This window comes from Esox lucius, chromosome 14, assembly GCF_011004845.1.
Source record: "Esox lucius isolate fEsoLuc1 chromosome 14, fEsoLuc1.pri, whole genome shotgun sequence".
Lineage (NCBI taxonomy): Eukaryota > Metazoa > Chordata > Actinopteri > Esociformes > Esocidae > Esox > Esox lucius.
The window spans coordinates 36,939,566-36,963,529 of NC_047582.1; the positions used below are offsets into that span (position 1 = coordinate 36,939,566).

At 43.5% G+C, this 23,964-nt stretch overlaps 1 protein-coding gene across 1 annotated transcript; it reads left to right on the plus strand.

The window, feature by feature from the left end:
• Positions 1-111: 111 nt before the first annotated feature.
• Positions 112-19,782, plus strand: tbc1d30 (TBC1 domain family, member 30). Its single transcript, XM_029125139.2, has 13 exons — positions 112-916; positions 1,881-2,045; positions 9,446-9,507; positions 9,603-9,668; positions 10,417-10,542; positions 11,239-11,424; positions 12,876-13,044; positions 13,647-13,815; positions 13,932-14,037; positions 14,208-14,311; positions 14,565-14,704; positions 15,677-15,907; positions 17,928-19,782. Exons 1-13 carry the CDS (start codon positions 349-351, stop codon positions 19,193-19,195), a joined length of 3,360 nt encoding a protein of 1,119 aa, XP_028980972.2. The 5' UTR covers positions 112-348; the 3' UTR covers positions 19,196-19,782.
• The last annotated feature ends 4,182 nt before the right edge of the window (positions 19,783-23,964 follow it).

Genomic DNA, 23,964 nt, shown 5'->3' on the forward strand with positions numbered 1-23,964 from the left:
GCACAGTTTGTCTGCTCTTTGATTGGTCAGGTGTGCAGGAGCCCAGTGACACCTGTCGCAGCAGCAGAAGTTTGGTGGTGCGGCAGAAGTTTCCAGCGGGCTGAACTATTTACTTCATAGGGGCGGCGGGAGTGGCGCTGGGATCTTTCAGGAAGGAAGTTAGTACAACGCGAGCACAGCCCTACCTCTGCAGGAGAGGAATGGAATTCACCCGGAACTCACTTCCTCTTGAAGACGTGTATTAAATTAGGAATGCATTTCACCTATTCGTATTTAACTTTCCTGATTGGGAAGTTTGCAACTTGGAAACCATATGAACAAAAATAGCGAACACAACAGAGATTGGAAATGTCTTCTCCAGAAAGGATCAAGTTCGAACTTCTAGAAATAGATAAATGTGACGGTGACATATGTTCGAAGGGGGATAGCGGGGTGTTTGTCAACTCAGATGGAGGGACTAAGTTGCTTCCTGATAGCTTCTCGGTGTTTCAGCAATGGAAGTGTTCTACATCTAGTTCAGGCCAAACAAACAGTACCTCTGTTTCGGACAGACACACAGACCGCTCCAACGACTCTTCGTTATCCCCGGGTCTGAATCCGCAGGACGCACAGAACGGACCGGTGACGGGAGCAGCTTCAGGGGCGGGTGAGTGTGTAACCCGCGGTCGTCCTGCATCCAGTGAACTATACCTCGAAGAAGATCTGAGAGCCCCTCGCTTCTCCATAGTGGACTGTCTGTTGGTTGAACTGTATGACACCTATAGCAGCACCCGGCGGCGTGTTGACAGCCTGGATAGCAGTACCGAGGCGTCCAGTTCTGAGCCGCTCTGCCGCAGCAATACTGGGTCCAGTTTCCTACAGGAACTACAGGAGAAACACACTAGAAGACACCAAGTAAACTACTTGTCCCAGAAAGGTGAGCTGGGAACACACTCTTAGTCAACTGTTTCAGAAAGCTTAATAAAATACCCAGTCGGTTTTTATTAAGTTTATCAATGAGGACTGTCAGACTACAGGGCAAAATAACTAAATCAGAACAATTCTAAAGCCTCTGTCACAATACAGCCTGTTCATTATTATTATTATTGTTATAGGATGGTGATCACAGAGTTTTTATGTGTATGTTCAAGCCCCATAAAGCTGTTTTGGCCCATGAGGCTTGCTACTGTAGGGGTTCAGGTTCTATATAGGTATAAGGTCACGATGGAGTGTGGTTTATGGCCAGTATACCATGGCTAAGATCCTGTACACAGCACTTAGTTGTGGTATATTGGCAATACATCACAAACCCCTGAGATACCTTTTAGAAACTGGTTACCAACACGATTACAACAGTAGAAAGTGGTGATGTCTTACCATGGCTATCAGTCAATCCAATTCAGGATTCTAAGCATTGTTTTTAATATTCTGTAAACTCCCAAACTATTTTGACATCTTTTTTGTGGCTCTGTATTCCAGCATTGGGTTTTAAATTACACTGTGGGGTTATAGTGCAGAGTGTTTGCTTTGAATTGAAGGTATTATCATCCATATTTGGAAGAAGTATTTGGCCAGTCCAGATTTGAGGGCGTACTATTTGCATCAGATGCTCTAGTGGTTCCTGGTAGTGTAGATGTTCTGGTTGAGAGAGCAGTGTAATAATAATGACAACAGTATTGGATGTGCTTCAGAATATCTCAATCTACTGTCCTGAGTTCACTGGTAGTTGCTGTGGTGGAGCAGGACCTTAATCACAAATTGGACGTCATGAAATTGTGGACAAAAACAATGAAGTAAAAAAGAAAATACTGTAAATCAAATAGAAAGGGAATCACAATGGGACTAAATGTTTCAAGTTTCTTCATTGTGAGTTTATTTATCTTTTTCGGTTTGCGTTGTAGCACCAGAAGAGCTGCGATGCATCATAGCCGAGGTGCGTTACAGGACGGCCCTCCAGTCTGCCAAGCTGCTCCGCCAGCTGAAGCGGAGGGACCGCCTTGCTCACAAGCTGCAGAAGAACTATGACATCATCACTGCCTGTCTGCAGGCCACGTCCCAGAAAAGACGTAAGGAGACCCAGCAATACCCAGAAAGCCATGTAGTGTAGTTATGTTTTTTAGTACTTTACCTTGAATCGGACACGTGGCATAGCGGGTCTAAATTGGCCATGCGGCGTACCAGGTCTGTATTGGCTGTGTGGTTAGATTAGTGTCCTGGGAAGCTGAATAGGTGTCCTGTCTCTCTGTGGTCTTGATATGCCCTTATACCCACATGGCAACCTAATCATCCCCATCTTGCAGTTGGCTTATTCATCTCCTCTTTGTAAATATTCTGCAGGTCGTTGCTGTAAATGACAATGTGTTCTCATTCAACTTAAAATCTGAGTAAATAAGTAGTGTTAGATAAAATTCAGCATGCCATAGGTAAGTGGAACTGAATATTGTAAAGTATTCAGACCCCTTCATTTTCTCCACATTTTGTTGTGTTCTAGACTTAATTTATAATTGATTGCATATTTTTTGCACAAGAACCTATAATGTCAAAGTGAAAACATGATTTTAGAAGTAGCGTGCCTTTCTGAATCACGTCCAATCCATTGAATTTGCACACATGGACTCCAGTCAAGCTCTAGATACATCAAGAATGATCAAGTGACACAATTGCCTTGTCATTGCTTTGGATCTGACTACTTACGTAAATTAGGTTTCTTTTTTTTTTATTGCCGCACATTTCTGAAAACAAGTTTTTGCTTTATCATTATGGGGCATGGTGTGTAGCTTGATGGACAAAATATATATTTGATCAATTGTAAATAAAGTCTATTACAAAACAACATTTGAAGAAAGTGAAGGCAGTGAATACTTCCAAAAGGAATTGTAATTACTAGTTGAGTGACTGTAATGCCTAGGCTTCCTTCGTATCACTACTTGGTTCTTTGTGCCACAGGGCTGACAGGTGCCCTGGTACTGGCAACGTATATCCCAGTGAGCACTGCTCTCCTGAAGTTCACTGCTAGATGCTGTCAGTGACCCTCGCAGTATGTTAAATTGTCCTTTGGCAACTCCCTGTTGCATACTCTCACTAGGAACATTAATGTCCATTCACCGTGTGCCATTCAGTTATGGTGTACTGGGCAAATCACTTGAAAATGGCTTTTGAAAGAGAATGTGTTATTTCCTTATTGAATTGAAATGTCACCTGAAGATTGACATGTTTTTCACTGTTCAATGTCAAGTCATTCTAAGTGACTTTTCTCCCACCGCGTGAAAACTCCAAGTCTTTGTTTCATTCTGCCCTCTACTATGGAAAGTATTCTCCACAAATTTCTATTCTTCTGTGAGTACAAAAGGTTGGAATGTGACTAATATCAGTTCTTGGTCTGCTCCATATCCATTTGCTTAAATCAATTCCGTCTTGGTCAGTTACTGTTAGAAACAGTGCAGTCTTGCATTTGTCATACCAACCTAACAATATCTTTTGATTTTAACAGTATAGCCTTTATGTGGTTTTCAATGCAGGCCTACATTCAATTAAACCTTTTTACATTAGAGTCTGACTTTAATGACTTGGTTGGTGTGGGACACAGTGGCCCACGACTTTATAAACCACGAAAATGCATTAGAGAATCAAACAGAATTAAACAAGCTTTATTTTTCTTTACCTTTATTTAAACAAAGAAATGAACTGAGACCAAAGTCTCTTTTAAAGCTGAGCCCTGTATTACAGCAATTCAAACGCATAATAAATGGGAAAACAATCACAAATTACTATGTAAATATATTGAAAATGTCTTGTAGACACTGAAACTTTTAATTTTAAGGAAAGATTAGCTATTTTTGATCCTGTGGCCTTTTTTCGGATTATCTGGCCAAATCCTGGACTGTAAAGACATTATTTTTTGGAATTAATACAGTTTTAATACAATGAATGCAGTCTCTATAGGCTAAAATGGAAATAAACGGGGCAACCGATGTAACGTTCAAAAATATATAATACATTCGGTTTTCCAAAATGGGAAGGCCACGGTGTATTGATATGGGTCTCTGTAGGTTCTCCTGAAAAAATGGTGCCAAAACGAACTTTGTATCTATGTGAAATGGAACTGGGTTTTTTTCATAAACAATGCACCACCTCACAGCATCTGTGAACTTCTGCTCTCGATCTAACAGGGCTGTGCTGTTTCAACACCGCTGAACTACGGTGCTGACCTCATTGGTGTTATAATAGCTAGCAACAAGCACAATTTACTGACATCTATCAAAATGTTTAGAGAATGTGCTGTCCCCTATTTTGTTAATAAAATGAAATCTAGCTAATTGTCTAAAAGACAGACCGTCATTCCAGAATGTTATCAGTCAGGGAAAATAACTGACATGGACGTTTCCAACAGTATGAAAATTGTGCCAATGCTCCGTAGTAGTAATAATTTCAGTGCCGGCCCATACTATTCATGCAGAACCGGACTGACGACAAAATTATCCAAATAGCTATTACATGCCTAATTTCAGAATTGAGAGTTGTCCGTTTGGTCCCTCCAACCTCTGCCTCTTCCAATTTCTTTGGGGACGTGGAAGGTTAACTGCAGGGTTGATAAGAGCTTGAAAGTCAATGCCATCTGTTGCACACGCTGGAGCTGATTCAGCCTCATCCACGGTCACATCAAGGTTCTCGGTGGCATTAGGTAGCAATAAATCCCACTCCTAACGTGAGTTACAGTTTTGTCAACAAACCAGGTTACCGGATAAATCCTCTTCGCAGATTTGTGTCGGTTTACCAGCAGATAGAACTTGCCAGCATTTTTGTTTGAGCTCGTAGTCTATACTAGCTTACGTGAGCGACAGCTCTGTAAACAAAGCCGGTTATGGATATAGCCTCCTCACCGTCAGATTCGTCCACGCGGCAGAAGCGTATACATTTTCCAGGGAGAATAAACTGCTATAACCATTGAAACAATGTACATTGTTTTCGGAGAACATACGGAGACCAATGTCCATAAATCCTGGCCTTCCTCTTTTGGAAAACAGAATGTATCATATAATTTCACTGTTGCCGCGTTCTCTTTCATTATAGCCGGGAGAGGCTTCCTCTAAAAAAATCGTAAACTCTCAAAACTGTATTCATTCCAAAAGATTATGTCTCTACAGTCCAGGATTAGGCTAAATAATCCAAAAAAAGTCCCCAGGATCAAAAATAGCTAACCTTTCCTTTAAGATCAATATGAATGTCATTCCATGAGTCTGGGGCAAAATATTGGAAAGCTGTTTTACCCAGTGCTGTTTTGGCCTTTGGCACCTTCAATACCATCCAGTATTCAGATTGGTTTGGTAACTGCTGTTCTTCCAACTAATTTTCTGTTAAATATTCAGGATGTTTTGGCATGACTGCCTTTAAAAACATCAGCCAATGTCTGTCTTTTTCTAGAAGTCACTGACCGATCTATAAAACACAAGGCTGAATGATAGACTGCATCCAGAGATTGAAGTACAGAAGCTGAGAAAGGTGATGCAGGCTGCCCTGTGATTATTGATTTACACTCACCTAAAGGATTATTAGGAACACCTGTTCAATTTCTCATTAATGCAATTATCTAATAAACCAATCACATGGCAGTTGCTTCAATGCATTTAGGGGTGTGGTCCTGGTCAAGACAATCTCCTGAACTCCAAACTGAATGTCAGAATGGGAAAGGTGATTTAAAGAATTTTGAGCGTGGCATGGTTGTTGGTGCCAGACGGGCCACTCTGAGTATTTCACAATCTGCTCAGTTACTGGGATTTGCACGCACAACCATTTCTAGGGTTTACAAAGAATGGTGTGAAAAGGGAAAAACATCCAGTATGCGGCAGTCCTGTGGGCGAAAATGCCTTGTTGATGCTAGAGGTCAGAGGAGAATGGGCCGACTGATTCAAGCTGATAGAAGAGCAACTTTGACTGAAATAACCACTCGTTACAACCGAGGTATGCAGCAAAGCATTTGTGAAGCCACAACACGCACAACCTTGAGGCGGATGGGCTACAACAGCAGAAGACCCCATCTGGTACCTCTCACCTCCACTACAAATAGGAAAAAGAGGCACAATTTGCACGAGCTCACCAAAATTGGACAGTTGAAGACTGGAAGAATGTTGCTTGGTCTGATGAGTCTCGATTTCTGTTGGGACATTCAGATGGTAGAGTCAGAATTTGGCGTAAACAATGAGAACATGGATCCATTATGCCTTGTTACCACTGTGCAGGCTGGTGGTGGTGTAATGGTGTGGGGGATGTTTTTTTGGCACACTTTAGGCCCCTTAGTGCTAATTGGGCATCGTTTAAATGCCACGGCCTACCTGAGTATTGTTTCTGACCATGTCCATCCCTTTATGACCACCATGTACCCATCCTCTGATGGCTACTTCCAGCAGGATAATGCACCATGTCACAAAGCTCGAATCATTTCAAATTGGTTTCTTGAACATGACAATGAGTTCACTGTACTGAAATGGCCCCCACAGTCACCAGATCTCAACCCAATAGAGCATCTTTGGGATGTGGTGGAACAGGAGCTTCGTGCCCTGGATGTGCATCCCACAAATCTCCATCAGTTGCAAGATGCTATCCTATCAATATGGGCCAACACCTTGTTGAATCAATGCCACGTAGAATTAAGGCAGTTCTGAAGGCGAAAGGGAGTCAAACACAGTATTAGTATGGTGTTCCTAATAATCCTTTAGGTGAGTGTATTTACAGTATAGGTCTGTAAAACACAAAACTGCTTATACATTTTAAAATCATTTTATGTACTTCAGATTTCAAGCAAAGGCCATATTTAAAATAAATCAAATATAGCAGAACATATTTACCATATGATGTTTTAAAAATAGGTTATATCTTCCTAAACATTCAATGATTGAGTAAAGCATTCTTGGCAGAATAGATTCATGCAGTTGTGAAAACTATTAACACTGTAGGATTGTAAATGATAGACATTGTTTGCTGCTCCAGCTATTAGGTATTCTGCACTATTTCGATTTAAATGGGTAAAGTTGAATCACTGTCTAACTCCCTGATACTTCCTGATCCTATTGATTTTAATCCGCAGTCAGCATGTTTCTTCAAGGAGTTGAAATGGACAGGCGGGTTCCTGTAGTTATATTGTTGCCACAGAGTTTGTTGCAGGCTTAAATCGATGGCCGCAAAAAGATAAGTTGACTTGAAATGTTGGCTAGTGGCCCTGGCTCGATGGTCCTACTTAACTGTATGTAGTAGGCATTGACTCTGTCATGTACCAACAGAGTCACTTCTGGCAAAACGTTTTCTTGCTTTGAATAATCTTCCCTTGTGTTATAGTTATATTTCTCATTTTTTGTGTAACATCAAGCTGATGAACAACTGTTTTCTTTTTTTCATAGCGTATTTTTTTTGGGGGGGGGGCTCATTCACATTACTAGGCATGTTTAACTCAAATAAAATTTGAACTCCAGGTCAGTAAAAAGTCCACATTGCTTTAAATGAGAAGAGGCGGGGCATATATCAATCTGTTTTACATACATTGCCATATTCAACCACAACAATTGTATAAGGAGTTCAGGAGCATAACCAGACTGGCTCCCAGGCAAGATGGATTCTACATACAGAGGTGTACCGTGTAACGTTATTGGCTGTTTGAGGCATTGGTTGTCCCTGCCCTAACTTTACATTACCTCACCACCAGTTTCTTCTCTGTATTATCTCCTCCCCTCCTCCATTAGTCCTACCGCATCCCTCTGTCACTGTGACGCTGTGTTCACCCGGCAGCAGCTACTCTGTTTTGGAGAACAGTTGTCTGATCATGACATCATAGGACCACAGCACTTCTTTAGATTTATATATCCGAATTTAACGGCATGATGTTGCGAAGATCTCGAGTAAATGTTCCTGCAGACGAGAGTAAACATTTTGAGCTTGAACCTCTGAGATTTGAGACGGAATGATCGATTAACCTCTATCCTCCGGGAAGAAATCGGCTGTTGGAGCAGCGAAGCTGTGGAATGCGCAAGGCACTGATGTAAAAGCGGACAACAATATAATGTATCGGACATCGAAACAAATTAATGTACCCATTATAGATCACTGTGTCGGTTTGATTAGGAAATGAAGCAAGGGCGGTTTTACGCAGGAAGGAGACCTCGGTCTGGGGCGTGTGTGTTGCGGCAGAGCACGAGCAGCGTCGGTAACATCATCAGTAACGTCCTGAAGAAACGGAACGGCATCTCTCGGAGCGCGCCCCGACTGCTCTGCACGCTCGAGCCAGGTGACTGAACGAAGCCCGTTCAACTCTAGCCTCTCAAATGGGGCTTTGGCAAGGGGCTAAGGCCTAGTGTTAATGTCCGTTCAGAAGAACATGTCTGTCCAGTCTGTCGCCGCTGTTATTGGGTTCTGTAAATTATTGCGACGTTTTACATGGCGTGTGTTATTCAAATGCCTTGTCAGCTCTATATTGTAAGCCTCGCAAATCAGTAGGCCTAAAAAAACAATCGTTTAATTCCCTTAATGATATCTTGTGCAAGCTGTCTCAGCTCAATGCATTAGCCTCAAGAGGTCCAATGGAGTAGTTTACTGTCTGCACAAGTCTCAGCTCTGCGGCTGTCCGCCTCCCTGCAGTTTCACTAGGTAAACGTGTTCTAGGAAGTAGGAGGGGAATTTTCATGGTAATAATCCGTTGCATTGGTCACGGATTAATCAAGCTGTAATGTTAGAGGTCTGCTCACCAGCAACTATATAGCCAGCTCTAGAGAACTGACCAGACTACAGGTTACATCATGGCGGAGAAGGACACCACCGACCTAGGTTCGACCTAAACGTAATTTATTTTCCTGTATGAAGGTTCGTGAGGAACGTTTGAGAGCCCGGTGTCTCTCGGTATGACCTGCATATAAAGCCACGGAGAGCGATCGGGAAATGGCGGCTATGGAGTCGCGTATAGATTAAAGATTCACTAGGTTTATTCGTCGTATCATAATCGATGTTTTGTTTAATTTGACGATATTCCGATTTAGGTTTTATAGTTTCTCGACAACTTTTATGTGTAGCGGAGTGAAACTCAAGTCAATCCGAAAGGATTCAGCACCACAGCCGTGGACAGAGACAGCATCTGTCAGGTTGCTGGTTCGCCGATTTTCAGTCACAATGCGAATATATTTAAAATAATAATTAGAAGAATACAATATCAATACAATATTCCCATAATGCCGTTGTTTTAGTACTCTGACAAACAGACGTGACGTCAAAAGACTGGTCCATGTTTGTTCTGTTCCGTGTCTGTTGTTAAACGTCAGTGTCACTGTAGATGGAAATATTTGTAATTTAGCCTATTTAAGGACACCATGTCTTTTGAGGTTATTACAGAGTTGTTCAGTGTGTGTTCTCTGTGCTGTGGTTGTCTGACTATGTCCGTGTTTGACGGATGTTATCAACTTTTGTTTGATTGGTGTGTTGTTTCCTATAGGGGTTGACACCAGGCTAAAGTTTACCATAGAACCATCTCTAGGCAAGAACGGCTTCCAGCAGGTTAGTAGGGGAATTGTTCCATGAAATCCTTCCTACAGGTCAGTATGGGAAGTGTCCTATGTTAGTGTTTTTGATTGTTGTTCTCTCTTCTTCAGTGGTACGATGCTCTGAAGGCAGTAGCTAGACTGCCTACAGGTATCCCTGAAGAGTGGAGAAAGAGGGTATGTACAGCACCACTAATACGATCTACTACGAAGTACTACTAAGTGCTAATATAACAACTATATAACAGCTAATATAACAACTATGATTAAACTATTTTCTAAAACTATAAAAACTAAATGGTTTACTAGTTCAGAGTTATTGACCAGTTAATTATTTTATTTCTGACTCTGACAGTTAAATGCTGTGCCAGTTCTTACTTACTACTGAGAGTTTGTTTTAATGTGATTATTCTCCAGGTGTTATTATAATATGTGATTATTCTCCAGGTGTGGTTATTATAATATGTGATTATTCTCCAGGTGTGGTTATTATAATATGTTGTTATTTTCTAGGTGTGGTTATTATAATATGTGGTTATTCTCCAGGTGTGGTTATTATAATATGTGGTTATTCTCCAGGTGTGGTTATTATAATATGTGGTTATTCTCCAGGTGTGGTTATTATAATATGTGGTTATTCTCCAGGTGTGGTTATTATAATATGTGGTTATTCTCCAGGTGTGGTTATTATAATGTGTGGTTATTATAATATGTGATTATTCTCCAGGTGTGGTTATTATAATATGTGGGTATTCTCCAGGTGTGGTTATTATAATATGTGATTATTCTCCAGGTGTGGTTATTATAATATGTGATTATTCTCCAGGTGTGGTTATTATAATATGTGATTATTCTCCAGGTGTGGTTATTATAATATGTGATTATTCTCCAGGTGTGGTTATTATAATATGTGGTTATTTTACAGGTGTGGCTGACTCTTGCAGACCAATACCTTCATAGTATATCAATCGACTGGGACAAAACTCTTCGCTTCGCATTCAATGAACGCAGTAACCCTGACGATGATTCACTGGGCATTCAGATTGTTAAGGTAATACATGAAAAGGTGTGTGTTTGTGTCAAGATGTTTGGAGTTAGGATGATGTCAGGATGCTTGGATTTGGGATGATGTCAGGGGGTTTGGGGGTTAGGGAAATGTTCTGGTATTGTTCCTGTCTGGCAGGTTTGGCCCATTGTATTTAACCCCTTTCTGAAGCATTTGATATAAAGTTGCAGCCTAATGCAGAAGCGGCTGTATTTGGAGTACCAAACAACAACCCTTCTGTTGTTTTGATGTTTTCATTTGAGTATTTGTTTTTATGCTATTGTATTTTTATATTCTTTCTTTCTCTTTGTAAAGTACAACTGCATTGCTTCTATATATGAATTGTGCTATATAAATAAGCTTGCTTGCTTACTTGTTTGACCAGTAGACAGCTGGATGTCTTTGCCTCCCTGTTAGCCTGCAGAAGGTTTCTATTAGATTAGAAATCTGTCAATCCTCCCTTGACCTCTCTTTGGCTCAAAGATCTGATGCTGTTCTAAAGGATACTTCCTTTAAAATATTAGATTTGGAACGGGGATATTAGATTTCTTTTTGGGTCCCCACAAGGTTAATCAACCCTAAAGTATGTGTTGTTCTCAATGTTTATAAATTGTTTATAAATGGATGGATTTCTAAAGTGTGTGTTGTCCTCATTGTATTGTTTATACTGGGATGGATTACTAAAGTATTTTCCTTCACCAGGACCTTCACAGGACCGGCTGTAGTTCCTACTCTGGGCAGGAAGGGGAGCAGGATCGAGTGGTGCTGAAGAGGGTTCTGCTGGCTTTCGCTCGCTGGAATAAGGCAGTAGGCTACTGTCAGGGCTTCAATGTATTGGCTGCTCTTATACTGGAGGTAACCGAGGGCAACGAGAGTGACGCACTCAAGGTACCAGACCTTCAAAATCCAATTTCATCTAAACTTAACCCCTACATTTAACCCTCACTGAACCCTAAGCCTAAATAGCCCTTATTTGTGAAGACTGGCATATTGGCTGTCATGCATAAGTCTTAAATAATTGTACAATCATTTCACCGACAGAGCTGGCATTTATCAATATTATCTTTATCGTGTCCTTACGATCAAACTCACGTCTGGTGGAAGAATGTGTAAACCAACATCAAAAAAATAGATCATGCTTGATTCGCAATGAGACCATACATTTCACGAAAAACTACCATCTTAACAACAACCACAATTATCTCATCTTCATCTCATCTTCATCCGCTTATCCGGTATCACCTCAACTGGCTCCTTTCCTTATCCCTAAGGGAGAAGCCAGCCACCCTTCTGAGAAAACCTATTTCAGCCGCTTGTACTCGCGATCTTGTTCTTTCGGTCATGACCCAGCCTTCATGATCATAGGTGAGGGTAGGAAGGAAAATTGACCGGTATATCGAGAGCTTTGCCTTCTGTCTCAGCTCTCTTTTCATCACAACGGTGCGGTAAAGCGAATGCAATACCGCCCCCACTGCTCCAATTTATAATATGAAAATAATAGGTCGTATAAATTAAGATGACCGGAAATATAATACAAAATTGTTAAATAATATATCACTACCTTAGTAATGTATTTATTCACTATGCTGCATTTTTATTTTCATATCAGTTGTTCATGTGTTTGTACGTGTTGCGGGCTAGAATATACATGGGTATAGTCAAATGAAAGTAGCTGTTGCCAGAGTGATATCAGTATTTTGAGTTGATGTACAATGCGTGTATCCCTTGTTTACTGTTAAGCCTATTCTCTTGTGGTTGAGTAGTGCAATTCATGGATTAAAATTGTTTGGTGCCACTTTAACATGGAGGCGTGGGAATGAGAAAGATTAGAGGGTGACAGTTTTTGTAGAAAATGTGATGGTATGAAAATGAGACCGATTGCTCTGCTACTTGACCGATTAATATACGAAAAGAATCACAACACTGGGGAAGAATAGTTGTCCTGTTTTAAGTGGGCAACATACAGTTTGAATTGCCTTTGTGTATGAAATGTGGTAGAAAAAAAACTTGCTTTTGCCTTGCTTTTCCTTAGTTAATTTTGCTATGGTTATGCTATGGTTATGCTATGGTTATGCTATGGTTATGCTGTAGTTCTCGCTTTCATGGCTATATCCGATTTATCCAGCTGCGGTGACATCTACACCCATTTGGAAGAGGCACGACGTTTTCAATACTAAAGAGGGGCTAGTGTCCTCACTTTTTTGTTGTTGGTTTAGTTCTGATTCTCCCAAATATAAATAAAATACACATGCAAAAATGGCTCAATGTTACCCTTTGTTTCTTTCACCGCCAACTTTTCTTCTCTCTTCTCGTCCTCTGTCCTCTTTCCTTCCCTCCAGGTGATGATCTACCTAATAGACAAGGTGTTACCAGACAGTTATTTTGCCAACAACCTGCGTTCTCTGTCTGTGGACATGGCTGTGTTCAGAGATCTGCTGCGAATGAAGCTGCCTCACCTCTCACAGCACCTTCATCACTTGCAGAAAACAGCCAATCAGGAGGCAGGAGGTGATCTGTCTGTCTCTCTCTGTTTGAGACACCTGACAAATGTGCTGAAAGTCAAATGAAGCACAACTCTGAACATGGCCTTAGTTAGCTATTAGGATGTTAGAGAATCCCTGTATCATTGGCAATAGCCAAATCCAACCAATCATATTGCTCAACCCCTCCCCTAATTGTTTGGGGCTGACTGGATAAAGATAAAACAGCTCTTGATTAAACCTTGTTCATGTTACAGTAGCTAGCTAACTACCGTATTTAAGTTCTATCTAGTTGTCTGGAATACCACTCCTTAGCGAGATGTAGTAGTTGTATGACAAAAATCTCTGCAAAGCGAATGTGTTATGTAAGCGTATTTTTTTAGGCCAAGGTGTTATTGTTTGTAACAAGGTGAGGTTCATGGGAATCTGCCAATGGAACCGGTTTGAAAACTAGATGATGACCAACAATTAAAAATCTCTCCTTAGGTTACTGCAGTAAAATGACCTGGTCAGTCCCTGTAAGGCTTCCATAAACCTGGGATTTAGATGCCTCTGTGTGTCTGCTGCAAGTATTGTATTGTCTGTTAAGGTAGCTACAAGCCCCAACTAACGTGTGTGTTTGTGTTGCAGGCAGCTATGAGCCACCCCTGACCAACGTGTTTACTATGCAGTGGTTCCTGACCATGTTTGCTACCTGCCTGCCCCCTAAGGCCGTCTTGAAGATCTGGGACTCTGTCTTCTTTGAAGGATCAGAAGTTCTTCTGAGGGTTGGTCTGGCCATCTGGTCTCACCTGGGGGAGTGAGTACACTAGCACTTGCCCTAACGCCTAACCCCTAGGTCCTGGCCACCTGGGCTCACCTGGGGGAGTGAGAACACTAACCCTTACAGCCCCCCCCCCTCCCCTCCCTGTCCAGGCGTATTGTGTTCTGTCAGACAGCTGATGAATTCTACAGCACTATGGGTCGTCTTACACAGGAAATGCTGGAGCACAGCCTCATTGACTGTGCTGAACTCATGCAGGTAATACACACACACACACACACACACACACACAGAAATAAAAAAAACTTAAATCCCCCAACTTAAATCAAAAAGTGATTGATAGTTTACAAAAAGAGAAGATTAGTAAAGATCATATTATTCTTTGTCGTCTTCTCTCTGTCTCCATCCCACTCCTCCATTTCCCTCAGAATGTGTATTCCATGGCAGAGTTTCCCTTCCCTCAGCTGGCTGAACTAAGGGAGAAATACACCTACAACATCACCCCCTTCCCGACATCCCAACCTAATGGCAGGTTAGTACCCTGATAGCTGGTTAAAACCTTCTGCCTCTAACGGCAGGTTAATGTCCTCTGCCTCTAACGGCAGGTTAATGTCCTCTGCCTCTAACGGCAGGTTAATGTCCTCTGCCTCTAACGGCAGGTTATTCCGATAACTCCAGGACAGTAGGGCTGTGTTCTATTGATGCTGACTTTGCTGTTTGACTGGAGGGTACTGGCACTGGGGTGTCTGGATAACACTGACAGTGATGTTGTTACTGTATTCCAGCAGTGGTTTGGGAGGCTGGGAGAGTGATGAAGATGGTTTTGATGATGATGAAGATGGAGTGGTGACAGCATTGGGGTGTCTGGGTCCGCTGGGGGGGCTATTAGCCCCAGAGATACAAAGATACCAGAGACACCTCAAAGGTACGCCCTGGTTGGTCCTCTGGACTGTTCGGCCCTCTCTGGTAGACATGTTTGTCCCAGGGTCACACTAACATTTCTCTAGGGTTGTCCTTCTTGACCCAGGGTCATATTTAACAAAGCTTGCAGTTGTAGTTTTATTATGTTGAATATTACCATAAATTCATAAAACATCATTATTAAACCAATGGGGTAAAAACAATTAGTAGTGAGTGAACGCAGATGTCACATTTCTGTGTTCTACTCACCAAGGTCTTCCAGTCCATGAGTGTCCCTCCCATTGCCCCTCCTGTATGAATTTAAAGGCTGTACATGAGGGCTAACAATTCCCTGATCCTTCAACATCTCTTCCTGTCTGACAGGAAGCACGGTCTACAGGGGGAGGCTACAGAACATTCTTCAGTCTAAATTCTGGAGTTGTAATAGGACTTGCCCCTGAATTGGCAGGAATAACAACTGTCATTAAATGTGGAATGTAGGTGATTAAAAGACAGATAGACATCTAGCCAGTGGGTTAGATCAGATACTGTTTCTAGACCACCAGATTCTTTCTGCTGTCATCCACAGTTGTTTCTTATTAGTTGAAACATTCTGGAGCTCAAAAATGGATGTTACCTCACATGGTTTCATCTTAGTTGAAAATACAAATTTAGCCTGCAACCCATCTTCCCATTATGTAAACAATATTTAATTCCCCTGAACCGTCTGAACCGTGGATATAACCATGGGGCTGGGAGCTATGAATCAACCAACGCGTTAGTACCACACAGGTACACCAAACAAACTGAAAAAAGGCAGGAGTGACCTCTGTGTGTCCAATATTAACTTCTTTACAAACCGCAACGAAATCATAAGATCTATAATAAGGTTGATTAAATGGAGGGGGGCTTCAACATTCTGACATTTTTATGCTTCTACTGATTATTAAATGTAAAATTGTGTCATTCTATATTATATTGGTGTTTCTCCCCCCAGACCAGCGTGGGGGGGAGCACGGAGGCAACATGGCAGAGCTGAGTCCAGGGGCAGTGGGCTCTGCTGGTTTGGGGAGCCTGACACCCGGGGGCAGCAGAGCTGAGCACCAAGCTGCTATCAACAGTATGTTGCAGGAGAGAATGAGTACAGACATCAGTGCTCTGAGGAAACAATACTCCCGCATCAAGAAACGACAGCAACAACAGGCCAGCCTGCTATATATACGCACAGGTAACACACGCACACACTCAGGTAACGTGCGTCCACACACACACACACACACCTAAGTAACACATACCAGAAAATATGGATAAATACACAGAACAAAAATATTTGTATAACCAGTACACCTGTTGTAAGATGATGTCAGCAGCTGGTTATCAGGCTAACAACCTGAGGTTCCTAGTTGTATTGATGGTGATGTGACCTTTAGTGGCGATGATGAAGATGTCTGATTGTTTCTCTGTCAGGAGGAGCAGAGGTAACTACAGCAACAGGTGCCCCTCAGGACACCCCCGAACAGCTCTCAAATGGTACTGACCACCTCTGTCCCTGCTGGGCAGAACCAGCAGATGGTTAACCAGTGGTGTTGGGGGGACAGGCTGCTGTGGTGGTGTTGGGGGGACAGGCTGGTGTGGTGGTGTTGGGGTGACATGCTGGTGTGTGGGGACAGGCAGCTGGTGTCAGTTAGTTTTGGCAGTGTAATCTTCAGTCTTGCTAGCAATTGCTCAATTCTTATGACTATTCCAAATAGTAGGTTAGTTGATACTAGTAAGTCTTACTGGCTAATAAGCTGTTCAAGCAGCCAGTGGCAAAAGCCATACAGTTCATAGACGCTATTTGTGGTGGAGGAAAACTTAATAAGAAACGTTAGGTTAAAACAATACTTAATAATGGTGTCTAACGAAATATTCAACCTTGGGGTGATGTTAATGTGAGACCAAATGATCTAATGTTGAGATTCTATACCGACACTCGGCAAAAGTATAACTTTGTGGTGTAGTGGTTAAAGACTCTGTCTCGTTGGAGACCTGGGTTTGAAACCAGTGAGGGAACAACATTCATCACTTTAATTGCGGACTGGCTGAACTAGGCTTGCCTGATTCCTTTTCTGGTTTTGAATTGGCAGAGATAACCCTACATAAAACGGAATGTTACAATTACAAATGTGGCCTTTTATTGTGGCCAGCCTAAGGCACACCTGTGCAATAATCATGCTGTCTAATCAGCATCTTGATATGCCACACCTGTGAGGTGGATGGATTATCTCGGCAAAGGAGAAGTGCTCACTAACACAGATTTAGACAGATTTGTGAACAATATTTGAGAGATATAGGCCTTTGGGTTCAGCTCATGTTAAATGGGGGCAAAAACAAAAGTGTTGAGTTTATAATTTTGTTCAGTGTAGAAACATTTTGGAGAAGCTAATACCTGTTAGCTAGCTTTTGTCAGTGGGGGACAACATGGACAATACAGTCAACATGGGCCTACATTCTTTGATAATGCAGAACCTAATTTAATAGTGCCCGGGGAGTAGGGCCAGTTCTCCTCCTCCATTGTAAATTCTTGTACTTGTCGTCGTCGTCGTCACCCTGGTTGTTCCTGTCCCTGGTCATGCTTCTGACCTGGATTAGGTTTTATGGACACAGCCCAGCTTTTATTAATTCTTCCAATTTGTACTCTTACGTTTTTCCTAGCCTCTGTGCTTCAACACATGTTTGGTCCTTGGGGTTGTAGGCTGGGTGTTTTGTAAAAGCACTTTATGGCAACTGCTGAGGTAAAAAGGGCTTTATAAATACATTTTAGTGATTGATGGATTGAATAGCTTAACAGTATTGTGTATAAAAATATTATATAATAAACAAGTTAGCCTGCCTTTTAGCTTCTTTTACTGTATGTCGCTGTTGATATTTGTATCCAGCTTATCCTCAGCTGAACTTCATTGTCCCTGGCCAGATTCCTCTGTGGTCTGCCTGGTATCTATGTGATACCTACATGTTATATCTTTGGTCTGTGACAATACAATGTGTGTATATATATTTAGTCTGTTTTGAATTTGGTGTCAGATGCCCCTTCCAGATGGTGAGCAAACACTTCACTGGATTTCCATCTGTAACTCGAGCAAGTGAAATTAAGTACAGTTCATCAGATGCTACTTTTGCATAGTACTGTGTATATATGTGTATATACAACTGACATTTCTGTCTCTCACTCTCTCTCTCACACTCTCTCTCTCACACTCTCTCTGTAGATAAGTGTCCAGCCACCAGTGTGTTTGCCTCTCAGCTCCATCCTTCCCCTGTTGTCAACCACCTGTTGCTAGGCAGGAAGCCAAAGGGCGGTACCAGAGGGATGCCCTCTCCCTCCAGCCTCCAAACCCCCCCCGCGCCCCTGGCCCATTCCAGCCCGGCCAACCCTAACTCATCCCAAAGGGAGAGAGACAGAGGGAGGAACCGGCTGGTATCGCAGGCTGAAAACTCTCATAGCAGGTTGGGGTCCCCTTGGCGCGCCCACGTGCGTGCCCACGTGCGTGCCCACCGCAGAAACATTGCCCGGGCACGTGCACAGCTTGGGTTTGCAGACACTGATGAGGGGAAGGAGGAGGGGACAAAAGAGGCAGGAGATGAAGCTGAAGAAGATGATTATGGTGAGAATGATGATGAAGAGGTTAGTCCATCTCCTGCTATCCCTCTCCAGGGCTCCAGTGAGGAGGTGCCAGCTGCGACTGAGCAAGAGGAGCATGAGGAAGAGGATGATAAAGCGGAGTGTCTGGAATCTCTGGAGCAGACCCTAACTCCTCACCCCTCCTCTCCAGACCACGGGTCTCCTCACCCCTCCTCTCCAGACCACGGGTCTCCTCACCCCTCCTCTCCAGACCACGGGTCTCCTCACCCCTCCTCTCCAGACCACGGGTCTCCTCACCCCTCCTCTCCAGACCAAGGGTCTCCTCACCCCTCCTCTCCAGACCAAGGGTCTCCTCACCCCTCCTCTCCAGACCAAGGGTCTCCTCACCCCACCTCTCCAGACCAAGGGTCTCCTCACCCCACCTCTCCAGACCAAGGGTCTCCTCACCCCTCCTCTCCAGACCACGGGTCTCCTCACCCCTCCTCTCCAGACCACGGGTCTCCTCACCCCTCCTCTCCAGACCAAGGGTCTCCTCACCCCTCCTCTCCAGACCACGGGTCTCCTCACCCCTCCTCTCCAGACCACGGGTCTCCTCACCCCTCCTCTCCAGACCACGGGCCTCCAGATGACTCCCATTTCATAGAGACTATCCCTGCACTGTCTTCCATCTCCACCTCCTCCAACCACCTCTCCTCCCCAGCCCTGGATTCTCTTCGAGCCCCGCCCCCCCGGAAGGCGCTGGTCTCTCCCTTCCCATGTGTCAAACAGCCCAGGAAGTCAGCTGCTGCCCGTAACCTGGGCCTTTACGGCCCCACTGGCAGGACTCCTACTGTCCACTTCCCTCAGCTCAGCCTCAACCGCACTCCCACTACTGTTCCCACCAGGCGGCGCTAGAGACAACAGTCTGATGACACTCACACCAGACAGGGACAGACGACCATCTCAGCAAGCTGCACACTGGTAACATTAAGATCGGGTCTGAGACTGGGTCTGACTGACTGGCTGGTTGGGTGACTAAAATTTAGTCTGTACCTGTCTGTGTTCACCAGATGGGAAACGAAAGACCTCTTGAATTATTTCTTACAAGGGTCTTGCTGAAGCCTCAGATTATGGGTTAGTGTGTATGAGTCTGACCTAATTCTTCACAGGGTTCTTAACAGAAGAAGAGCTGCCATTTCCCTGCTGTCTGCTGTACACTGTCTAACCCTTTGACTTGAACACACCTCAATCCCATTATGGAACATCTGTCCTCTAATGTTGTCTTCAAGAGCATGTTGTGATATCACTTCCATCATATATAACTAAGGTTTCCAACCACATTCAGCTAATAGACTAATCTCAAACCTCTCTACTTGTTAGTCTTTCTTTTTGTCTCTGTACACACTATGGCAATGACTTGTTAAAACTACCCCAATGAAGTCACCCAATTCTGGCCTCCAATGAGCTCGCTGCACTTGTAATAAAGGATGTGTGAAAGATGCTAACAGACTGGTGTCTTATTGAAGGATGCTATTTTCAGCAAACGGGTACATTGGGCAGTGTTGTTTGGACTGTGGGTGTGACAGTTAAGGATTAATGTCAGGGGGAGGCCTGAGGACAGGTCTAAGGTTAGGTCTGGGGGAGGCCTGAGGACAGGTCTAAGGTTAGGTCTGGGGGAGGCCTGAGGACAGGTCTAAGGGGAGGCCTGAGGACAGGTCTAAGGGGAGGCCTGAGGACAGGTTTAAGGTTAGGTCTGGGGGAGGCCTGAGGACAGGTTTAAGGTTAGGTCTGGGGGAGGCCTGAGGAAAGGTTTGGATAACCCTGCATTAACAAGTTCACAGAAAATCTATCGGCCAAATGAATTAATGGAAATCCGGGCATAAGTTAAAACAAAAATATGAATTTAAAGCCTGGATGACTTATTTGATAATATACGGGGGTCTGGTAAGGATCACTTCTACTGGGACTCTACTGAGGCTCCGCTCCCACTGGTTACTATCCTGGTATACTGGATACTTTCCACAATAGATTAAGAGGAGACATGTTAAGTTACAGTGTCTTGCAAAAGTATTCAGGCCCCTGTCCATGTACCTCAGTTTACTTAAAACTGGCACTTGGGTTTGATGTTTTATTTTAACAAAAACATGGTTGGTTTTATGGTGGGACATATTTGTAAGAAAAAAAAATAGATCTCTAACTTGCATAACTATTGAACCACCACAAATTTATATTTGTACATTTCATTGCAATAACAGCAACAGCAATAACAGCAGTCTTTTTAGGTAGGTACCAGCTTTGAAAACAGTGATTTTGGCACATTCTGGGCTGATATGCTCCAGGTTGTTGAGATAGTTGGCCTGATGCCTATGGACCACAATCTTCAAATAGTGCCACAGATTTTCAGTAGGATTGAGATATGAACTTTGCTGGGCCTCAGTTCTTGACCCACTGCAGTGTTGGTTTGAATTATTGTTCCTCTGAAAGAAGAACTTCCAACCTCCAGTTTCTTTAGCAGACCAAAGCATGTTGTCAGTATTTCCCTAAACAATATCTATCATCTCAAAAATATTCACCCCCTTTAGACTTTTACACACTAATTTGTCATGTTTTTCCGTACTTATGAACACAAAAATACTATGTAATAGTGATAAATAAAATCTTGGACTACAGCTCTGCATTCAACACTATTGTACCCGCCATGTTGTTCCTAATCTCAGGACCCTGGGACTTAACAACTCCCTCAGCAACTGGATCCTGGACTTCCTGTCAAGTAGACCCCAGGTGGTGAGAATGGGAAACCTCACCTCCTCTGCACTGACCCTGAGCACTGGAGCCCCCCAGGGCTGTGTACTCAGTTCCCTCCTGTACTCCCTGTTCATGCATGACTGTGTGGCCACACACAGCTCCAACACCATCCTGAAATTCATGGATGACACCACCATCCTGACTTCAGGAAGAGGCAGAGGGGGGGTCATACCCCCCTGCACATCGATGGAGCTGAAGTGGAGAGTCTCAAAATTCAAGTTTCTTGGTGTTTTCATCAAAGATGACCTCATTTGGTCCAGGCAAGCGATCTCTGGAGTGAAAACTGCCCAAAAACGACCATACTTCCTCAGGAGACTCAAGAAGTTGGCATGTCTGTAAAACTCTCACCAGCTTCTACAGGTGCACCACTGAAAGCATCCTCTCTGGTTGCATAACTGCCTGGTACGGCAGCTGCTCCACAGCGGACTGCAAGCTGCTAGTTTACAGTACTTTATTTAAACTGCTGCAAGTGTACTGTGATATGTACAGTGGGGAGAACAAGTATTTGATACACTGCCGATTTTGCAGGTTTTCCTACTTACAAAGCATGTAGAGGTCTGTAATTTTTATCATAGGTACACATCAACTGTGAGAGACAGAATCTAAAACAAAAATCCAGAAAATCACATTGTATGAATTTGCATTTTATTGCATGACATAAGTATTTGATCACCTACCAACCAGTAAGAATTCCGTCTCACAGACCTGTTAGTTTTTTTAGTTTAAGAAGCCCTGCTGTTCTCTACTCATTACCTGTATTAACTGCACCTGTTTGAACTCGCTACCTGTATAAAAGACACCTGTCCACACACTCAATCAAACAGACTCCAACCTCTCCACAATGGCCAAGACCAGAGAGCTGTGTAAGGACATCAAGGATACAATTGTAGACCTGCACAAGGCTGGGATGGGCCACAGGACAATAGGCAAGCAGCTTGATGAGAAGGCAACAACTGTTGGCGCAATTATTAGAAAATGGAAGAAGTTCAAGATGACGGTCAATCTCCCTTGGTCTGGGGCTTCATGCAAGATCTCACCTCGTGGGGCATCAATGATCATGAGGAAGGTGAGGGATCAGCCCAGAACTACACGGCAGGACCTGGTCAATGACCTGAAGAGTGCTGGAACAGTCTCAAAGAAAACCATTAGTAACACACTACACCGTCATGGATTAAAATACTGCAGCACACGCAAGGTCCTCCTGCTCAAGCCAGCGCATGTCCAGGCCCGTCTGAAGTTTGCCAATGACCATCTGGATGATCCAGAGGAGGAAGGGGAGAAGGTCATGTGGTCTGTTGAGACAAAAATAGAACTGTTTGGTCTAAACTCAACTCGCTGTGTTTGGAGGAAGAAGAAGGATGAGTACAACCCCGAGAACATCATCCCAACCATGAAGCATGGAGGTGGAAACATCATTATTTGGGGATGCTTTTCTGCCAAGGGGACAGGACAACTGCACCGTATTGAGGGGAGGATGGGGCCATGTATCGCGAGATCTGGACCAACAACCTCCTTCCCTCAGTAAGAGCATTGAAGATGGGTCGTGGCTGGGTCTTCTTTGGAGGGAGCTGAAAGTCTGTATTGCCCAGCGACAGCCCTGAAACCTGAAAGATCTGGAGAAGGTCTATATGGAGGAGTGGGCCAAAATCCATGCTGCAGTGTGTGCAAACCTGGTCAAGAACTACAGGAAACGTGTGATCTCTGTAATTGCAAACAAAGGTTTCTGTACCAAATATTAAGTTCTGCTTTTCTAATGTATCAAATACTTATGTCATGCAATAAAATGCAAATTAATTACTTAAATCATACAATGTGATTTTCTGGATTTTTGTTTTAGATTAATTCCGTCACTCACAGTTGAAGAGTACCTATGATAAAAATACAGACTTCTACATGCTTTGCAAAATCGGCAGTGTATCAAATACTTGTTCTCCCCACTGTACACACACCTAAAGGATTATTAGGAACACCTGTTCAATTTCTCATTAATGCAATTATCTAATCAACCAATCACATGGCAGTTGCTTCAATGCATTTAGGGGTGTGGTCCTGGTCAAGACAATCTCCTGAACTCCTAACTGAATTTTCACGGACAACCAATTCTAGGGTTTACAAAGAATGGTGTGAAAAGGGAAAATATCCAGTATGCAGCAGTCCTCTGGGCGAAAATGCCTTGTTGGGCGAAAATGCCGACTGATTCAAGCTGATAGAAGAGCAACTTTGACTGAAATAACCACTCGTTACAACCGAGGTATGCAGCAAAGCATTTGTGAAGCCACAACACGCACAACCTTGAGGCGGATGGGCTACAACAGCAGAAGACCCCACCTGGTACCACTCATCTCCACTACAAATAGGAAAAAGAGGCTACAATTTGCACAAGCTCACCAAAATTGGACAGTTGAAGATTGGAAGAATGTTGCCTGGTCTGATGAGTCTCGATTTCTGTTGAGACATTCAGAACCCCTTAATGATGATAAAAATGTTGAGGTCCGTGATGTCGCTCGGTATGGCGCAGCCGGTCCCCACCCTGGAGCCAGGCCCGGGGTTGGGGCTCGTATGCGAGCGCCTGGTGGCCAGGCCTTTCCCCATGGGGCCCAGCTGGGCTCAGCCTGAAGGAGCGACGTGGGGCCGCCTTCCCGTGGGCTCACCACCCACAGGCGGGACCATAAGGGGCCGGTGGAAACTAGACATGGAAACTAGCTCTAGGGACGTGGAACGTCACCTCGCTGTCAGAGAAGGAGCCTGAGATCGTGCGAGAGGTTGAGAGGTTCCGACTAGAGGTAGTCGGGATCACCTCTACGCACGGCTTGGGCTCTGGAACCACACTCCTTGAGTGAGGATGGACTCTTCACCACTCTGGAGTTTTCCATGGTGAG